The following is a 21,573-nucleotide window of genomic DNA, read 5'->3' as shown; positions in this document are numbered from 1 at the left end:
ATTCCCATCCGATTGCTAAATAAGAACATGTTTCCAGTCACCCTGAAGAAGGATACCTTGATTGGACGTGGTGTACCTGTGTACCATATTTCGGGTGGGATAAGTAGTGCAGAAGTCTCAAAATCGCAAAGCAATTCTGAAGAACTGGTGTCCCTCCTCACTTCAAAATGTCAAGAGCTCGACCGATACCAACTACTCGAAGTGAGAAAATTGGTTCAAACGTTCTCCGACGTTTTTGCTACGGACGGAAAAGCAGGGAAGACTGATGTTGTGCAGCATAAAATCAATACTGGTGATGCACAACCTATCCGACAGCATCCTAGACGTCTTCCTCTGGCAAAAAGAGAAGAAGCTGAAAGGATTATTGAAGACATGGCGAGAGAAGGTGTAATCGAACCGTCAGATAGCCCCTAGACTTCGCCCGTAGTATTAGTGAAGAAGAAGGATGGAACTACTAGATTCTGCGTAGACTATAGGCAGCTCAATCAGGCCACGAAAAAGGACAGCTATCCCTTACCGAGAATTGATGATACCCTGGATACACTCTCGGGATCACGTTGGTTTTCCACCTTGGATCTGAAGAGTGGATATTGGCAGGTTGGCTTGGATCCAAAAGACAAAGAAAAGACTGCCTTCAGTATTGGAACGGGTCTGTGGCAGTTTAAAGTTATGCCTTTCGGTCTATGCAATGCTCCTGCCACATTTGAACGTCTGATGGAGACAATATTGAGAGGGCTCTCCTGGAAAACTTGTCTGGTGTATCTGGATGATGTGATAGTATTGGGAAAATCATTCCAAGATCACTTACGCAACCTATCCGAGGTTTCCAGCGACTTCGTGATGCCAACCTAAAGCTAAGTCCTAAAAAATGTAATCTGTTTCGAACAGAAGTGAAATATTTAGGACACGTTGTTTCACGTAAAGGTGTCAAGGTTGATCCGGATAAGATCAAGGCAGTGCAGGAATGGCCTATACCGAAAGACAAGAGTGAGTTGCGGAGTTTCTTAGGCCTTTGCACTTATTATAGAAGATTTGTATCTGGTTTTGCCAACGTTGCCAAGCCGCTGACGAAATTGACGGAAGATGGACAGGAGTACATATGGTCCGATGATTGCACTGAAGCCTTCGAACGATTGAAAAAGGCTCTGTTCAGCTCCAGTTCTGAGTTACGCAAGGGCTGATGGTAAATTTGTGCTCGACACCGACGCCAGTAATACAGCCATTGGCGGCGTCCTATCGCAAGTCCAGGATGGACAGGAAAGAGTCATCGGGTACTTCAGCAAGGTGTTGTCCAAACCAGAACGGAATTATTGCGTGACCAGGAGAGAACTTTCAGCAGTCATCAAGTCCGTAGAACATTTCTACAAATATTTGTACGGAAGGAAATTCTTACTAAGAAAGGACCATGCTGCTTTGAAATGGCTCCTGAGTTTTAAGAACCCGGAAGGACAAGTGGCTAGATGGATTGAGAGGCTGCAAGAGTATGACTTTGACACTGAACACAGAGCGGGGACAAGCCATCGAAATGCAGACGCGTTGTCAAGAAGACCTTGTCTCGAGAATTGCAGCCATTGTTCGCGTCTGGAAGAAAAGATCGATTTAAGGCGGACCACCGTTATCGAAGACGACTGGCTACCTGAGGAAATTCAAAGAGCACAAGAGGAAGATAACGACTTGAAAGTAATCCTGAGTTGGAAGAAGAGCGGTAGACGACCTACTTGGGAAGAAGTATCCAGACTGAGCCAGAATATAAAGTCGTATTGGGCACAATGGGAAACGCTGAAGATTGATGGAGGTCTTCTGAAACGTTGTTGGGAAAATGAAGATGGAACTGAGCAGAGACTTCAGTTGATTGTGCCGAAGAGCCGTGTGACAGACATTCTGACCAGACTACATAACGGAACTTCAGATGGACATTTCGGGATAACCAAGACATTGGAAAAAGTCAGGCAGCGATTTTATTAGCCAAATTGTAAGAGGGACGTTAAAGATTGGTGTAGAAGATGCAAGGTTTGCGCTGCTGCTAACGGACCTTATGGTAGAGGAAAAGCACCAATGAAGCAATATAACGTCAGATCTCCCATGGAACGAGTAGCTATCGACATCGCTGGCCCCTTTCCCGAAACAGACCATGGAAACAAGTACATTTTGGTAGCGATGGACTATTTCACGAAATGGGTGGAAGCCTACGGTATTCCTAATCAAGAGGCAAGTACGGTAGCTGATAAATTGGTGAGAGAATTCTTCTGCAGATTTGGAATACCTCTGGAGCTGCATTGTGATCAAGGCCGAAATTTTGAATCGAAGTTATTCCAAGAAGTATGCAGCAAATTGGGGATTCACAAAACAAGGACTACACCTCTTCATCCACAATCAGACGGCATGGTCGAACGAATGAATCGGACCATGGGAAAACATCTAGCCAAAGTAGTTTCTGATCACCAGCGGGATTGGGATGAATATTTACATCTTTTCACCATGGCATATAGATCTTCGGTTCAAGAATCTACCAAGGAAACTCCATCCAGTATAATGTTCCGCCGAGAAATAAGGCTGCCTTGCGACTTAGGGTTTGGATGTAAGCCTGGAGAAGACGTAGCTGGGGAGGACTACGTTAGTAAATTAAGGAACAAGCTGGATTACATTCATGACAAGGTACGCAATCAAATGCAGCAAGCAAGTGACCGAATGAAAATGCGCTACGACATCAAGGCTATTGAAGGTGGATTCACCACTGGAGATCTGGTGTGGCTACATAATCCACAAAGGAGGAAAGGTTTTTCACCAAAGCTGCAGAGACAGTGGGAGGGACCGTATGAAATAATCAAGAGGATAAATGATGTAGTTTACCGGATAAGGAAGCTCCCCAGAGGAAAACCAAAGGTTGTCCATTTCAACCGATTAGCCCCGTACGCGCAGGACAGAGAAGAAGTACGTCTTGTGGAAGCCCCGATGCAAGGTAGCAGCGATTACCAGAAGTTTATGGATTGCTATGGTGAGACACGTGTTGCACGGTTCGGTGTTACACAGGAAGTACATCAAGATCTCTTTACCGTGTCTGAGGAATACTCTCTCGCTCATTGTGTAGCAAAGGACTTTCGTATGAGCAAAGGAATAGCAAGAGTATTCAGAAATAAATTTGGACGTCAGGAAGAACTATTGCGACAGCAGCCAATAATCGGACAAGCTTTGAAATTGAAGGCTGAAGGTCGGTTCATTTATTACCTAGTCACCAAGCAACATTCCTATCAGAAGCCAACCTATCAGAATCTATGGACGGCACTGCATAGCTTGAAAGAAGACCTTCAATGCTTTGGAGTTAGGAAATTAGCTGTTCCCAAGCTCGGTTGTGGATTGGACCAGCTAAATTGGCGAGTTGTGCGAAGCATGCTGGAGGTGGTATTTCAGGGGACTGGTATACGGATCCTGGTGTGCAGTTTCAACCCAAAGCAGGCCAGGGAGCCTGGAAAAACTGTGGAGTGCTACTTCCATCAGAATGGCTACTGTAGGAATGGTGATGGGTGCAAGTTTCGCCAAGGTCCTCGGAGAAATTCACTAAATCTGTTCTGGGACAGAACAGGCTTAAGGAGGGGACAGTGTAACCAGTCCGGCCCTTGCGGTCGGACCTTTCGAGAACCAGAGCGGTCGCGAGGTTCTCGAATAACCGCGAAGGTACCTGAATGTTTCCGGCGCCTATATAAGCCCAGCAGAGGAGCAGGTAGGCAAGTACAAGTACAGTTACAGTGCAAGCGACTAGTGGAAATAAACAAGAGTGCAAATAAATAGTAGTGTAATAGTTAGTTTGTGAGTTATAAGTGTATTAAGTGTAAATAAATAATTTTAATAAGTTGGACGTTTTGATCAAGCGAAGAAAACGTTACAATATTATTTACAAAATTTTCAGAACCACAATTGAAAAAAACCTTACAGAGGTATACAAGCCTTGTATTCAAGCCCGTCAGTATAATTTCTTCATGCTTTTTCATGATTTCTTAATGGTATGGTCTCTTCATGACACAATATAAGGTTTCATAAAACTTTGAGTTTCCGAACAACAATTTGACAGTCACCCGATTCCCAAATCGAAATCCATAAAACTTTTGCATTTCTGAATATATTGAAGGCAATTGAGAATCTTTGAATAGACGTGAAAAAGTCATAATTTCCCCTACATGAGCCCTTCAAGTAATTATAGATGCCACCTGCATACAACAATTCACGTGGATGAACAGTTCTCAATCGACTTGCAGTAAAATGTTCATTGCACATGGTGTAGTCAGTAATGTTTGCAGGCCTTTACGCCCTGAAAATTTTATCCACTTCGTAGCACTGAAAATAAAAATCAATGAATGACCGAGTCACATGTTACCAGTTAATACTTACATTCCCATTTTCCTTAGTAAAATTAGTTTTATTTGATCCACAGTTCTTCACCATACAATAATTTTCGAACGATATTCTGAAATTTTCGCCAAGATCAGCAACTGGAACGGGCTCGAAAAACAAAAGGCGTTACAAGGTTGTCTATGGATACGAAAATCAAAACATTCAAAACCTGTTTGATCAAAATTGACATATAACTCTGACATCTCGCAAAATTTCATATGTTCCTTCGACTTAAAATTTCAACCAGTCTAAAGCTGCGTTTACATTAGCGAAATTTCCTCGCGAAAATAACTCGGGCATCAATTACTCTCATCGAGTGAAATTTCGCAGTTCCCAAAACAAAGCGCAATTAAGAGCGAAATCTTTCGCGAGTGGTGCGAGCCGACTTCAGTTTTTGTTTCGCAGTCAGTACGAAGATTGTGGACCACGTTTACACTATGCGAAATTCGATGAGCGAAACCCTTTGATGCGCGGACAAAAACCGACAGACCTGTGGCTCGCAGCGAGGGCCCTCGCCCCGCAATTCCTCGCGGTGAGGGAGCCGTCTACACTAGGCGAAATTTCCTCGCGCAATTATTTCGCGAGGGAAATTTCGCTAATGTAAACGCAGCTTTAGGGCCTTAAAAACACATTTGAAACACAGATGGCGCTCACATCACTCTAGTCGCTTCGTTTCCTATCTTTGTACTCTATAATCTTTGTCTTGTATATATATTTTTTTCGACGAGCCCGTCATACGAATGACAAAAAAAAAGAATGATGAGATTTCCTCAAGAAAGAATCTCTGCAATACTGTCAACAAATTAAGAATTCTTCAAGTGAATGCCCAAAGCATAGCCAACAAACTGAAAAATTTGGACTTTTTTTTGGGTTCGACCAATCCTGATTTCGTCAGTGTAGTGGAACATTGGTTTTCATCGGAGAGGATCGCTTTCATGACCTTTTCTTGCTACCCCATCGCTGCTTGTTATTGTAGACCTAAACATGAGCATGGTGGATGTGTATTGTATGTTAAATCTATGTTTGAATTTCACACTTTAAATGTTGATAAATTCTCAGTGGAATTACACTGCGAGCTATGTGAAATCAAGGTTAGGACCGGCGGGTTAGTTTATTGCATATTGTGTGTCTACAGACCTCCATCGGGTGATTTGATGGTTTTCCTTAATAACAATAACAATAACAAAATTCATTCATTTTGTTAAATCATTACAAGAATGAAACACAAACAAGTCAAAAAATATACATAAATGACAATGAAAACAGAATGTAAACTCTACAAACTGCTCCCAATCAACAAAAATTCGGTCACAGAATATGGTTCCGAATCCATTAAAAAATTGAATATTTTCCTTTTGAAGGTTTCGAAATCTTTTATTTCACGAATATTATTAGGGAGGCTGTTGTATAGTTTCACTGCCATGTATGAGCATCCCCTTTCGGTAGAAGATAGTCTATGCACTGGATACACCAGCATATTGTAACGGGTGAATAAAGATTAGGGCGTATGAAGCTCCGAAAATATTGGGGATTTTTGTGGAAAAATTGCATCAACTTATAAATGTACAGACCAGACAGTGTAAGTAGTCCATTCTTTTTGAAGATGCCTCTACAGGATTGTCTATAAGCTAATCCGAATATTGTCCGAACCGCCATTTTCTGCAATTTGAAAACTGATTCCGCATGCACACTGCCACCCCAGAAAATCAATCCGTATGACAGGATGGATTGAAAATTTGCATAATATACAGCCATCAGAAAAGATTTAGACGAGTCAGATCTCAATACCCTTAGAGCATAGATCACTGATCTAAGTCTGGCAATTACATTCTCTGTATGATGCTGCCAACTGAGCTGTGAATCGAGAGTAAGACCCAAAAACTTGGTCTGTCTAGTGAGTTCCTCAGTGGGGGAAAGCAGACATAACGACTGATCGGGAACGGCAATGAGAAAACAAAATGCGGTTGGTCTTTGATATGTTAATTCGCAAATTATGGGCTAGACACCACTCATCTATTGAAAAAATTATATCATGTGCAAGGGTCTTCAATTAAAGTGAAGATTTGGCTTTTATCAGGACATTAGTGTCGTCTGCAAAATTGGTGAAGAATTCTTTCCACATGGGAATGACATTAGGCAAATCATTAACATATATTACAAACAAAAGGGGTCCAAGAATACTTCCCTGCGGAACACGCTGATTTATGATGACGCTTGATGAGCGGTATGTTTTTCCATCAATAGTTAACGAAGCAATCTGTGGTCGATCCCTCAAATAGCTTCTGAGGAGATCAAGCTGTTTATCTCTAACACCGTAATGTTCTAACTTACTCAGTAAAACTTCATGTACAACAGAATCAAAAGCTTTTGTAAAATCTATAAATATGCCAATGGCATAGACTCATCTTCAAAGGAGCTGATGATATTCTCAAGAAGTTCAAACATTGCAGTCTCCGTGCTTTTGCCCTTGATGTAACCGTGTTGTCGTTCATTGATCACTTTGAATTTCTTGAAGAAATTCAACAATCTGCCACATAGAATTTTCTCGAAGATCTTAGAAAAATTTGTTAAAATGCTTATAGGAAGATAGTTTTTCAGTTCGCTAGGATCGTCCTTCTTATACAGTAGTTTGATTATTGCAGTTCTTAACAAATCAGGAAAAATGCCTTCTCTGAAACTGTTGTTAATTATGAATTTGAGAGGTTCAACTATGAAATGAATTGATTTTTTTATCACATTTATATCTATATCATCAATTCCAGTACTTTTCTTCCCAGGTAAGCTTTTTACAACTTTCAGAATTTCAAACTCATCTACATCGAAAGAAAAGAAACTTTTACAGTTTCTAGAACCAAGGCATTTGTTTTGTATCGTAGAAGGAAGAGAACATCCGTTACAGGTGGAAAAATAACGAATAAAATTCTCAACTATGGTATCAGCAGATTCCTTCATGCGAATGTCTGATTGATTCTTATTTTTTCCAATTTTTTCGTTAACGATTGACCATAAGGTTTTTGACTTATTAGTAGAACTATGAAATCTATTCATGTGTAATTTGTTCTTCTCTTCTTTTAAATGGTTATCATACAATGTTTTAACCTTAGAATAAACTGGTTTTAATTCTGCGTTTTTCGATGAAATTGTATACAGAATATCAAGCAAGTTTTTGATATGAGCAATACTATCATTAGGATGTTTGAGTCTAGATTTAAATTTGCCTGGTGTTCTTTTAATTTTTTTGATCGGGAAGCATTCATCGTAAATACTCTTGAATTTATCATGAAACAAAAACATTTGTTTATTGACATCGCTAGAAGGAACCTCATAAATGAAACTCCAATCTTGTCTGGACAGAATGTCAGCGAACTTATTCATATTCGTTTCACAAATCATACGTGTTTCAAATGTTAAAATCTTCCCCCGTGTGGAAAAACAATTGAACTCGAGAATCTGGGCTGAATGATCTGAAAGATGAGGTTGTTCATTATGTGCAGTGAATGTCTCATAATTTGTTACAATATTATCTAAACAAGAATCAATTCTTGTGGGTTCAGTAATCGCCAATTTCGCAGCAAAAGAGCTGATGATATTAAGAAACTTTTGTTTATTACGATCGTTATTGGTGGACTCTAAATGAATGTTAAAGTCGCCTGCAATGAAATAAAAAGCATTCATGTCGGTCAACTTCTGTAGTAAAATTGTGAACTTCTCAAAAAACACTTCCAGGTCGGATCTTGTCGGGTGAGATGATCTATAAATTGATATTAGAGTCATTCGGGGTAACTGAGCGCAGTGGGTATGTGTGCGCAGTGCGTATATCTCGACTATGCTATGTATGAAAGAGGGGTTCATTTGGGTGAGGCAACGGCGCAGAATCCCCAAATTAGGTTTTCATAGGAGTGCGCCGTGCGACGTTTCGTTAACTTTTTATTTGCAATCAATCAAATTCACTAGTTTTCTTGTTAATTTTCAGCATCTCTGCAAATTCTGCCAGGTCCAAGTTCCGAGGCTGACAGTGTTGAACAATATTTTATTCTATCATGCGCATATTAATCTAAATACATAATGAAAAATTGTAGGTTCTCTTAGCTGCTCAACTCTATAAGAACGTCAATTCAAATTTTGGCTTACTGGGGAAAGTGTGCGCGGGTAAGTGTGCGCATAGATTCATTATATGGGCATTAGTTCAGTAAGGAATAAATTATGACATTGTTGATTTTCTTGGTTAAGACTCGATCAATATTGTCCTATTTGTTCGGAAAAATATGAAGAGCTACCAACAGGGGAATGTATCAAGTGTTGTGTTCACCAGGAATTGTGGCACGAACAATAAAGCAGTGCTTATAAAAAGGCGCTTCTGTATTGACAATAAAAAGCATTTCTTTAATATCGTAACATTTTGATAACATTATTTTGTAATTTGTTTTGATTGTGTGGTTCACTAAGCACTGCGTTCACTTACCCCGTGAGTGTGCGCACACTCACCCGCAATACTGGGCATGTGAACGCACTCCGACTTTCACCATTAAATTTCTTTTTGCGGAAAGAAAACGTTTTTGTTAGTAAGCTTTTTGATGTTTTTCAATAGATTAGAAAATTCTCTATCTTATGAGTATGTTTGAATTTTCCTAGCTTCAACATTTGAAACAGGGTATGGCTTGAAAGGCAAAAGTGCGCACAGTTGCCCCGAATGACTCTATATAAACATCCCTATCACAGGCAATGTTTACCTTCATCGCAGAGCACTCGAATGAATAAGGAACGCTGAGACGCGTAAACTCCTTGACTTCAGTTGTGTTAAAAGATAACAAAATATTGTATGGTTGTTACAGGTAACGCCATCTATGTATTTTTTGATATGTAGCCATCTTGTTCAATAAAGTTCAGTTCAGTCTGTCAATTACGAATATCAACGTCTCTTTTAATAGGTTATGGGCCTCCAATTTTTTTTCGGTTTTACACGAGTTTAAAACAGTCGAAAATAGTTGATTTTTCGTGGAAATATGGCAGTGAACTATATTCAAAGCATTCCGAAGCTGAAAGGCCGAGATAACTACGACGAGTGGAGTTTTGCTGTGGAAAATCTTTTAGTGCTCGACAACCTGGTGAACTATATCAAGTCGGAGCCAGATACTACATTCGAGCCAAAAGCATCAGATGACGCAAAAGCCAAGGCGAAGCTAGTCTTAACCGTCGACCCTGGATTGTACGTGCATATTAAGGAAACAAGAACATCCTTGGAGTTATGAATCAAACTGAAGAACATGTTCGATGACTCAGGTTATGTTCGTAAGATAAACCTACTAAGACATTCAATCTCGTTACGACAAGAAAATTGCGAGTCCATGACTTCATATGTCACGCAAGTAGTCGAAACGGCTCAGAGATTAAAAGGCACAGGATTTGCAATCACCGAGGAATGGATCGGATCGTTATTACTGGCAGGTTTGCCTGAAAAATTCTCGCCGATGATTATGGCAATTGAGCACTCGGGTATGCAGATTACCACCGATGCAATAAAATCTAAGTTGATAGATATGGAGGTTTCAAAGAATGACGTGGATTCTTCCAGCGGCGCTGCATTCGCTGCTAACAACAGCAAGAAGCACAGATTTAAAAACGGCGCAAACTCATCGACAAACTCGAAAGTGACAGTGACCTCTGACAACAAGTCAACGTCAATCACTTGTTATAAATGTAAACAATCAGGTCATTATAGAAACAAATGTCCATTATTGCAGAAAAACAAGCAATCCAATGCTTTTAGCGTGGTATTTTTGAATGGAGAATACAGTACTAACGAATGGTACGTAGATAGTGGCGCAAGTGCACATATGACGGCCAACAAAGAATGGATACAGAACGCGAATTTTACGCCGTATTTATCAGATATAACCGTCGCAAATAATATGAAGGCACCTGTTTTGTGTTCCGGAAACGTACAGATATCGACTAATTGTAACTATGATATCATGGTTAAAGATGTGCTATGCGTGCCAAGCTTAACAACAAACCTGTTGTCAGTGAGTAAACTAATCGAAAACGGCAACAAAGTCATTTTTAAAGAAAACCAATGCTACATTCGCAACAACAAGAATATGTTGGTAGCCACAGCAATGTCTACAAATGGAGTGTACAAGCTAAATATTAAAGTAGCTGATTGTATGCTGGCAGCCCCTGCAGATGCGAGTGCAGAGCTTTGGCACAGGCGGTTAGCACATATTAACAGCAATGATTTAATGAAAATGAAGAACGGCATTGTGGATGGATTGTCTTACCCGGATACTAGTGGTACAACAATGAATAAATGTATAACCTGTTGTGAAGGCAAACAAATGAGATTACCGTTTCAACACGTTGGACAAATAAGTACACAAACACTACAGATAATACACGCCGATGTATGTGATCCTATGGAGACAAAGTCCATAGGTGGTGCTCAGTACTTTGTCTTGTTCATTGACGATCACAGTCGTATGACTTTCATATACTTCCACAAACATAAGAATGAAGTTTTCAAAATATTCAAGCAATTCAAAGCAATGGCTGAAAATCAGCAGAATAAAAAAATTAAAATATTGCGCACAGACAATGGCGGTGAGTTTTGTAGTAGTGAGATGGAGAATTATTTACTTGGACAAGGAATTATCCACCAGAAGACTACTGCATACACACCTGAGCAAAATGGTGTTTGTGAAAGAGCAAACAGAACTATTGTAGAGAAAGCACGATGCCTGTTGTTTGATGCCAAACTAGAGAAGAAGTTCTGGGCTGAAGCAGCTAACACAGCGGCATACTTAAAGAATAGATCCGCAACTTCAAGTGTAGGAAATATAACACCCTATGAAACGTGCTATAAAAAGAAGCCAGATTTAAGTCATATACGTCTGTTTGGTAGTCCTGTAATGGTTCACATACCAAAAGAAAGACGGTTAAAGTGGGACAAGAAGGCCAAAATGAACATTCTTGTGGGATTTTCAGAAACAGTAAAGGGATATCGTGTATATGATCCTATAAAAAATATTGTAACTGTGAAAAGAGACATAATAGTAATGGAAGATAAAACAGTATAATCAGAAATGAATAGAGATGATACAGCAGAATGGATACAGGATGATGTTGATACTGAAGGGCATGATTCTCTGAATGAAGATGACCGAGATTCAGTGGGGGAGTCTTCAATGAATGAATCTCTCCATGATTCAAATTCAAATACATCTGTATATACTGATCCACCTAGTGACAGTTATGATGATACAACCACCACTAACATAGAGACAGATATCTCAACCAGTGAGTTGCAACCAATTCCAGAATTACCACGACAGGATAAGAGAATAAGAAGACCTCCAGAACGTTTTGGGTTTGGTAATATCTGTATCTCTAATACTATTCCGGAAGTCGAACAAATTGATTTCTCAGAAGCGCTGAAGGGACCAGAAGCTGATCAGTGGAGAAAAGCCCTGCGAGACGAGCTCCAGTCGTTCGAGGACAACGATGCTTGGGAAATTGTGGATATACCAGGTGAAAGTGACAGTTCAATTGTGCAAAACAAGTGGGTATTAAACAAAAAGCTAGATGTGAATGATAAAGTGCGGTATCGTGCCAGACTCGTGGCCAAGGGGTTTACGCAGCGGCGTGGTATAGACTATGAAAACACTTTTTCTCCTGTGGTTAAACATTCTACACTAAGATTATTGTTTGCTCTGAGTGTACAATGGGACATGGATATTGATCACCTTGATGTGACAACAGCTTTTTTGAATGGGCATTTAAGGGAAAATATTTACATGTCAATTCCAGAAGGTTTTGTAAATAATCAAACTGGAAAGGTTTTGAAACTAAAAAGAGCCATATATGGACTCAAACAATCTTCTTTAGTGTGGTATGAGAAAGTTAAAGACTGTTTGCTTAATTATGGTTTTAAAATGAGTAAATTTGAACCATGTTTGTTTACATATTTTTCTGAAAATGTTAAGATCATTGTAGCGGTCTTTTTGATTTTTTCAAATAATGTTGCTAAAACTGAAAATTTAAAAGCTGTACTAAGTTCTGAATTCAAATTGAAGGATTTAGGTCCTGTTAGACGTTACTTAGGTATGCGAATTAATGTAAACAAAGAATCTAAAACTATAACTGTGGATCAACAGGAATATATAGAGCAGTTATTATTAAAATTTGAAATGTCTAGTTGTAAAACTATAGATACTCCTATAGAGTGTAAATTGAACATAGAAAAGGCAGAAAATTGTAAGGACAACCTGCCATATCAAAGGTTAATTGGATGCCTTATGTATTTGGCTGTGTTGACTAGACCTGACTTGTCATATTCTCTTAGTTACCTCAGCCAGTTCAATAACTGTTATGATGAAACACATTTTGGTTATGCTAGGAGAATATTGAGGTACTTAAAGAAAACAAAACATTATTGTTTGACATATCATAAGGATAATTGTAATTCAGAGTTGATAGGTTTTGTTGATGCAGACTGGGCTAGCGATAGTCTAGATCGTAAGTCTTATACAGGGTTCTGTTTCTTGATGAGTGGTTCTGTAGTCTCCTGGCAGAGTAAAAAACAAAGGACAGTTTCCTTATCCAGCACTGAAGCAGAGTATGTTGCTCTTTCAGAGGCTTCTAGGGAGGCTGTTTACTTTAGAAATCTCTTGTATGAACTAAGTGGTAAAATGTGTGCAATTAAATTGAAATGTGATAATCAAAGTGCACTAAAGTTAGCAACAAGTCATCAGGCACATGCTAGATCAAAACATATTGATGTTCGTTTTCATTATGTAAGAGATGCAGTTAGAAATAAACTAATTAATATTGAATATGTTTCAACACAGGAAATGCCCGCTGACTTGTTGACCAAAGGTCTTTTATCCACTAAGCATTATAAGTTCATGCATATGCTGGGGATCAGGGTTAAATAGACAAATATGTGTTCTGTAAGGAAAATAAAATTTATTTTGTTATGTGGGGGTGTTAAAAGATAACAAAATATTGTATGGTTGTTACAGGTAACGCCATCTATGTATTTTTTGATATGTAGCCATCTTGTTCAATAAAGTTCAGTTCAGTCTGTCAATTACGAATATCAACGTCTCTTTAAATAAGTTGCCGATATAGACACATCAGATCTACGATACACAGCACTACCACCATGTTGACCACTGTTCCGACAGAAAGATGAGATTAACTTGAAGTTCGATATACCGTGGACCTGTAGTTCTTTCGAGGACTTCCAATGCTCGGTGACAGCTAGGAAATGACAATTTGCACTGTTTACAAATGAATCCAACCTTAATAGGATATTTCCAATGGATTGCAAATTTAAATGAACAAGCTTGTAAGAAATCGGGTATGCAGTTATTGCTGAGCTTTTTCCCTTTCTTTCTGCTTCATGAGACGGAACAGAAAATTATTGATCCTAGTTCCTTCAGGCCAAATACTGGGTTCTTTGATTCTTTGGAAGTCGCTTGATATTACAGATATTTTAAAAGAGGAATACTTTTGAGGACGATTAAACACCAATTTTACACATTGAGTGTTTAGGAAATTTTTCTTCGTCAAGTAACTGCTCAATTGTTCGGCTCTCAAATCAGGATCCAGATTACTGACATGAATATGGGAAAATTGCTTCATTGCCTTAATTTCGAGATGTTCTTCATTTTTAGTACCCAAAATTATGTGTCGTTTTCTTCTGAGATTTCTTTTTGTTGATCGTACAGGTATGAAGTCATCATTCTCAGAGCGATTTATGTTATCTGTTATATTTTCATCTTTTTTAGCAGATCTTTTTCGTAAACTGACAACATCCGTTGGGGTTTCAGCAATATCCGAAGTTCTCAGCGACTCTTCATGGCCTTCAGAGACGGATGTCACAAAAATATCACGGTTGTGTGATTTTTTTATATTTTTTATCCCAACTTTATTGTCGGATAGTGCATTCACTGCCGATTGTAGTTTAATGTTTTGTTGTCGAAGTGTTTCAACCTCAGATCGGAGATCACTGATCTCTTGAGAAAACTGCTGTTTGATGTTCTCTTCGATTGATGTCTTGAAACAATCCATAATGAGATTCAGAGATTCATTCAATCCTCCAATAGTGAGGTAATGAAGGGAGCAAATAGCACACTCCCAATTTTTCAATTCACCTGTTTTTTACGGGAATCGAATTGAACCATATCTATACCAGCACAAGAAATGTGGAAGAGATGCATTGGGTTCTTTGAACAAGTAATATAATCACTCGAACGAGCTATTGTATTTGAACATGAACTGCACGTCGGCGCCATCTTGAAAGACTTAGAATATGTCCTAAGCTATTGTGGCTCCATTTCTGATGTTCTTTTTTTGTGTGGAGATTTCAATATTGACTATTTACTAGCGAATAATCATCGGAAAAAACTTTTGGATGATCTTCTCATAGGTTATAACAAACAAGCATGGAATCACTACCACTACAAATGGGGATTACATTGCTACGAATGCTATGCATGATAAGATTAAAGTTTCTGTTCAGGAGCGTTTCATAAGTGACCACAAAGCTACTCTACTAGATTATCTTGCAGGTTATTCACCGAAAAGTAATTATAAGCAACCTTTTTTGTAGATATCCTGAAATCTGCCATAGAGGTTGCATGTCCATTGAGATTACACGATAGTTCTGAGTCATGTTGGCCAAGGTTTATTAATTCTCAAGTACATTTTCTGAGTCGAGAGAGGTCTTTCAACTTGTTCAGTTTTTCCTTCTCTTCAGTTGTTTCTGTTTCTTTCCGAACCGGCGGACTGACCGAACACTTTGAATGCATCCAATGGAGAGATGAGTTAACCATAGTGGGGCAAGTATTCCGAGGAGAGGGGAGGTACTTCTTCAGCGCAGGGCGCTGAAGCGGATGAATGTCAAGAGCGAATAAATTGAGATCGAGCTGCCGAGAAAAGTGCGTAAGGTGTTATTGCCGTGAATTGGAAAGTACGTCAGGAAGTCTGAAAGTTTAAGGCAAGTCACTTGTAGTATTATTGTTCCTTACGTACGGCACCCAATATTGCTGGAATATGCCTACAAGATCCCATTTTCCAATAGATATTGCAATATCCCTGGAATATTCCTTGAATATGCTGTGTTATCTTATACCCATGAAGAATATTCATCGAATATGTTTTCACGAATATTCGTCAGATATTCTCCTTGAATAATACTGGAATATTCAAACGGCATATCAAGCTGAAATGTAAGAATTTGAATATTCCGAGAATATTCGAAGAGAATATCTGACGAATATTCATGAAAATATATTCCATGAATATTTTTCATGGCATATTTATAGCATATCAGTTTTTTAAAGGATCAACTTGGAAAGTTCCTCGTTCATATTTTATGAAAACGGATAGGAATCATTTATTTATTCTATTCAGATAAAAAAAGAGTTTTAAAGCTTTGGCAACCAAAATATTGATAATTTAATTTGCAATATTATTTTATCAACTTCCGGACGTATAGCAGCATACCTCACTATGGCCATGAGCGGGAATCGAACCCGCAACCATCTGTGTTGCGAACCTACCTCTCAATCGACAAGCTATTGCAGATTGTCTAGGATATTGTAGTCATACGGGAATATATGTATCATTTAGTGTAAAGTGAAAAGAAAACCCCTCTAAGTGTTAAGCCTCGTATTCAAAGTTCGCCCTTGAGGGTGAATGAGAGTTTGTATCGCCCTTATGAATACTGGCCGTAAAGGTGACCTCAACTCTCACTCACCCTCAAGGGCGAACTATGAATACGGGCCTGAGTCTATTAACTATTGTTAATAATAATGAAATAAGAAGTAAAATTTTCTAATTAAATTGGTATAACTATATATATATACATAAATTTTTATAATATACCACAATAATTATGAAAAAAAAGAAAAGGTATGCATCACTTTATGATTCATAATTTTCTATGATAATCTAACCTAACCTGTTAAACTTTAAAACTTTCTCTTTTAGTTCGATTTGCTCTGCGTCTGCGTAACTTGAGTAAGTTGTGAACGTTAGAGCACGTTTTCGTTTCTTAGTTTTTGCAATCTTAAGCTGCCAACGATTTTAATCAAGAGCAAACATTTCTGGTGAGTAAGATTCGTCTTATTTAAAAAGATGTGAATTCGTCTGAGTTAAATAGAAGTGAATTCGTCTGATTTCTATAGAAGTGAATTCACCTAGGTCTTTACAGGAGTATACCTGTTCATCTGAAGTTCGTATTTTGCTTTGCAACAATGAAAAAAAGTTTTATTAGAAAAGTGAAAAGGTTGACCCACCAAACATTGTTGATTTCCCGAAACAATGTTACTGAAGAGCACAATATAACTGATTTGTCAGTGTATGACCAGAACGCTGAAAAAACATTAGATAGTTATTCTAATGAAACAATTGAGGCTTTGCCTACATCAGAACGTAGTAGCATTGCTTCTGAATGGATATCAATACCAAGTAACGTATTGGAAAATGCTTCTCTCCCAGGACCAAGTCAAAGTGATAGCCTGAGTTTTCAAGAAGAAATTAAGCTGTGGGCAGTGAAAAATCAAATAACTCATAAAGCGGTTGAGGAGCTACTGACTATTCTCAGGAAACAACCAGGCTTAGATGGTATTCCAAAAAGTGCTCGATCTTTCTTATCAACAGTTCGTGAAGTAAAAACTAGAGTTGTGAGCCCTGGTACATACTGTCATCTGGGCATTGAAAAGGTACTGAGTGATTTTTTCAGGATGCATAAACTGATACCTCCTGAAAATCTTGAAATTGCTGTAAATATTGATGGACTCCCATTGAGTAAGAGTTCTGGTAGTCAAGTGTATCCTATTTTAGGGGTGATCTTGAATTTGAACATAACAGTTCAAAATGTTGTTTTGATTGGTTTATACCATGGGTTTCAGAAACCCCATGATGCAAATGAATTTTTGCTAGATTTTGTAAATGATGTAATTAATGTATCAAAGAATTCTTTGAAAATAGGAGACAGGTTGGTTACATTTAAGTTGAAGTTTTTTCTCTTTGATGCCCCAGCCAAATCATACTTATTGAAGGTGAAGAGTCACAGTGGCTATTCATCATGCACTAAGTGCTGTCAAGAAGGAATATACCTTGAAGACCGTGTTTGTTTTCCAGATATTGATTCAATGAAAAGAACAAATGAAACTTTTAGAAATCAAAGCGATGAAAACTATCATCTAGGTTTCACAATACTTCAAAATATCGATTATATTGATTTGGTTGAAGATGTGCCACTAGATTATATGCACTTAGTTTTGCTGGGTGTGACTAAAAAACTCCTTGTTGGAACTTGGATATTTGGGAAACCACCACATAATTTACCAGCTAGTTTAATTAAGAATATGAATTTATTAATAAAACAGATAGCTGTGTATGTACCATCTGAATTCCCAAGAAAGTCACGAAGCCTATTAGAAAGTAAAAGGTGGAAAGCAACTGAATTTAGATTATTCCTTTTATACACGGGTGTTGTAATTTTAAAACCTTTTCTCACAAGAGAAAAATATGATCATTTCAAATGTCTTTTTGTTAGTATAACAATATTGGTATCATTTTCTCTGACAAATCTGTATGATTATGCAGAAAAATTACTTATATATTTTGTTCAACAAACTCAAAATATTTATGGCCGTCACTACATGTCACACAATTTTCACAATTTAATTCACCTCACAGATTGTGCTCGTCGTTTTGGAGCATTAGACAAATTCAGTAACTTTTCCAGTGAAAATTTTCTACAGATTTTAAAACGGTTAGTCAGAAAAGGTGATAAACCGTTGGAACAAATAATGAAAAGATTGTCAGAAGGTTTTCTTGTCTCAAAATCAAGTAAGTCAGAAAATTGGTATCTCCAACATGAAAAAAACATATCACCCTTATTACCATATCCTCAGTTTTTAAAATTAGTGCTTCCAACTTTTACTTTGAATGCAGGGTACAAGCGGGATAACTGTTGTGGATTGAAAGATGGCACTGTATCACTAGTTTTTGGTTTTTCTAATAAAAAAAATTTAACTGTAGCTCTTGTGAAAAAATTTCAGTCAAAATGTAACTTCTTTGAAACACCATGCAATTCTTCCATTCTCGATGTGCATTTTGTGAAAAATTTATGTAAAAAATTTGTAATAGTTAATATTGAAGAAATTTCCCAGAAATATGTTCGCCTTCCTCATGAAGATGGCTTTGTTGTATTTCCAATGTTGCATACAGTCGGATATTTGTCTAAATAAATTTATTGCTGCTCCCTAATTTGCATTATTTTTTGTTATTCATTATGAAATGAACGAGAATGCTATTCTTTTGTCAGGATATCATATTTGCCATATAATTAAAATGGAAGGCGGGTGGCAAATTGTGAAATTTACTGAGGAGAATGATATGGTGGAAGCAGTGCCCGCTTCCTGGTTAATTGATGGCTGCAAATGTCTGTGGCCAGATACTATCTCTGGGGCCAAGGTGAGAGCTGCTATTCGGGCAAAAGAAAAGCCTTCAAAGAGCTGGAAATGCTTGCCAGTGGAAGTATTGAGCAGTTCAGTATATGAAAATTTTTGTGTGGCATCTAAAAAAGCTGGGAAGGCAAAGTATACAAGCGAGTTGGATACAGAGAGCGAATTTTCAGAAGATGTTTTAAATAAAAGACGAAGAAAAAAAAATTCCCGTTATGTTTCTTCGGAAGATGAAATATCCCCTCCTCTGGAAAAAACTCCAAGAAGATCACCAAGATTTAAATTGCCAACACCTCCTGGTATGATAAAATCAGTATTTTCAGATATTTTTTTTTGCATATCAAAAGATCTAGAGTATTTTCTTTGTATAGTTTTAATTTTATTTATTATGCCAAGAATATATTTTTCCAGGTCATTCACTACAAGCCAGCCCATCAAGTTCTGAAGCACTGGTGAAAAGAAATATAATTATGGAAAAGGAATTCACCGACTCAAATCTGATGTCGACTTCAAGAACTGCCTCTACAGCAATACAGAAATGTTCGTCCTGTAAAGGTCAGTAAATCGCTTTTACATTTATGCATTTTTGACTTTAACTGTTTCTTTGTTTTTTATAGATTCTACTGAAATTATAAAACTGTTGCATATAATTAATGGCAGGGTTATGCAAAATTCAGAACTAATTACATCCTTGCTAAATTCTAGAACAGAGAATATAAAAGATAATAACCCAGCAGAGGCGTTATTAGATGTCCAAATTCCAGCAAAGTCCTACATTGAGCTGATGGAATTGGACAAAAAGCTGGGTGACAAAACTACAAGAGATTTTATGGTAATTTTTATTTAATTTTATGACCAAAAGACAAAACTAGTAATTTTGTTTATAGATTTCTAAGCTCATCCATGTTGGAGGTACAGACATCAAAGATATCATCAGAAGATGCATGCCTCAGTTAGTGGAGGATGAGGTTTTAAGGCAGTTCAGCTGGGTTGGAGGCAAAGGAAAAAAGAAATTTTCGCTTTTAGACATAGCTTCTTTAATCAAAGGTAAAAATTTTCTTTATAGTAGTCAATTCTGTTGGAATATATTGATATATCAATATTACATTAATGTTGTTTTTTGTAGAAGTATGTAAGAAAAACCCGCTTACAAAAAACGTTACAGAAAAACAAGTGGAAGAAAGACTTGCCATTTTTTTGACAAAAGCAACTGAGAGGTGCAATAGAAGACGGTTAGTAAATGGTTTTAATATTAATGAGGTTTGTTTTTTAAATTGGCTCTTTTTAGGGACAAGGAGAACCAACAGAATAATGACCTGCCTGAAGAATTGTTAATATAGTACCGCTATGCCTAATTAATATTTTTTCAATGTGAAATTAAATATTGTTCAGTTGAGTTCACAACTATTACATAATATTATTTTTTTGCATTTTATTATTTTTATTTTCTGTTATTAATATTGTTCTGTTAACAATATGTTTCTGATTTTTGTAATAAATATTTTTCTCACGTAGCTTTTTTCTCAAAATAACTGACATTTAATCAGTGAAGACAGTGGCTTAGGCATTTTATTTCCCATCTGAAATTATTAGTTATTGTTGATGTTCTCAAAAAGAATGATTATTTGATTGGCTATTTTTTGCTCAGAAGAAATAATAAGCTTTCCAAGGACTATATGTCAAAATAGAGAAAACTTTGATTTATGGACATGTAAAAAAAGACCAGGATGTAACCTAAAAGTATGTTAAAATATTCAAGTGACTTGTATTCCTGAGACAATTTTAAGAAAAAACTACATATTATAAACTTGTGCCCGGATATATATGCTTCGTTTTGGAGATACAGAGGGTGTTGAAATTGAAATTTTTTGTTTGCTTTTCAAAATTTTTGATAAAAATTACTCTCAAAAAGTTACTTTTGCCAAAAATTTATTATATATGTATATGTATTATATTAATTCATTTTTGGCAAAAGTTACTTGTAAAAAGCAAACAAAAAAATTCAATTTCCACACCCTGTATCTCCAAAACGAAGCAATATTTTTTCTGCTATGCATATGCTAGCGCAGATATTCCTGGCATATATTTTTAATCTAAGAAAATATATGCCATGAATATGTTTTCGGATATTCCTGGGATATGTTTCTTGGTGACTTTGGATATTCATAGAATGTGCATAGCATATATTTTGGAGGATATGGAATATCCCTGGCATATGCCAATATTCCAGTGGGATATGCATAACATATGCATGCAATATGTTTGTGCCGTCTGGGGTAGTGCATACCTGAGGGCTATTTTCCGCTTTCTTTAGTCTGTTGGACTGGCTGAGAATAATTACCTACCGTTTAAACTTGACCTAGTGATCGTAGACTGTGTAGAGTGCCGGCTTCCGCGTCAGTTATTCGACCGCCGTTGGGTCCCAGGAGGACTTGGTGTTCCTACCGTATTTTTGGTTCTTATTTTGTTAATAGACTGCCGACTTCCGACCGATCAAGTTACAGGTTGACAGCTCCTTCCGACCTGCTGTCTGACTGGCAGCCATTTTGAGGGCCACAGAGAGAGAGAAAGAGAAAAAGAGAGAGAGACAGGGTACACTGCAATTGGACTGAGACCAGCCACGGTACCAATTTTCGCCGACAGAAGGTAACAGAGAGAGAGAGGGAGAAAGAGAGGGAGAAAGAGAGGGAGAGTGACAGGGTGCACT

At 37.6% G+C, this 21,573-nt stretch overlaps 2 protein-coding genes across 8 annotated transcripts in view; one reads left to right on the top strand and one right to left on the bottom strand.

Moving 5' to 3' along the window:
* The window catches only part of LOC123312563 (sodium-coupled monocarboxylate transporter 1-like), a 383,426-nt gene that overhangs the window by 110,616 nt on the left and 251,237 nt on the right, over positions 1-21,573 (bottom strand). The window lies entirely within an intron of this gene.
* On the top strand, positions 15,432-20,376 carry LOC123312562. Of its 7 annotated transcripts, none has more exons than XM_044897055.1 (6): positions 15,444-16,499; positions 18,728-19,165; positions 19,278-19,421; positions 19,484-19,698; positions 19,754-19,913; positions 19,993-20,376. In XM_044897055.1, the coding sequence occupies exons 2-6, from the start codon at positions 18,754-18,756 to the stop codon at positions 20,199-20,201; spliced, it is 1,140 nt and encodes a 379-aa protein (XP_044752990.1). In that variant the 5' UTR covers positions 15,444-16,499; positions 18,728-18,753; the 3' UTR covers positions 20,202-20,376. The 7 variants fall into 7 exon arrangements, with proteins under 7 accessions (XP_044752985.1, XP_044752986.1, XP_044752991.1 ...); XM_044897054.1 differs by having other exon boundaries at positions 15,444-17,114; XM_044897053.1 differs by having other exon boundaries at positions 15,446-19,165; positions 19,993-20,098; positions 20,155-20,376.

The sequence above is a fragment of the Coccinella septempunctata genome, chromosome 4, assembly GCF_907165205.1.
Source record: "Coccinella septempunctata chromosome 4, icCocSept1.1, whole genome shotgun sequence".
NCBI lineage: Eukaryota > Metazoa > Arthropoda > Insecta > Coleoptera > Coccinellidae > Coccinella > Coccinella septempunctata.
Note: the sequence above shows the minus strand (reverse complement) of the source record. Positions and strands in the feature narration are given on the sequence as shown.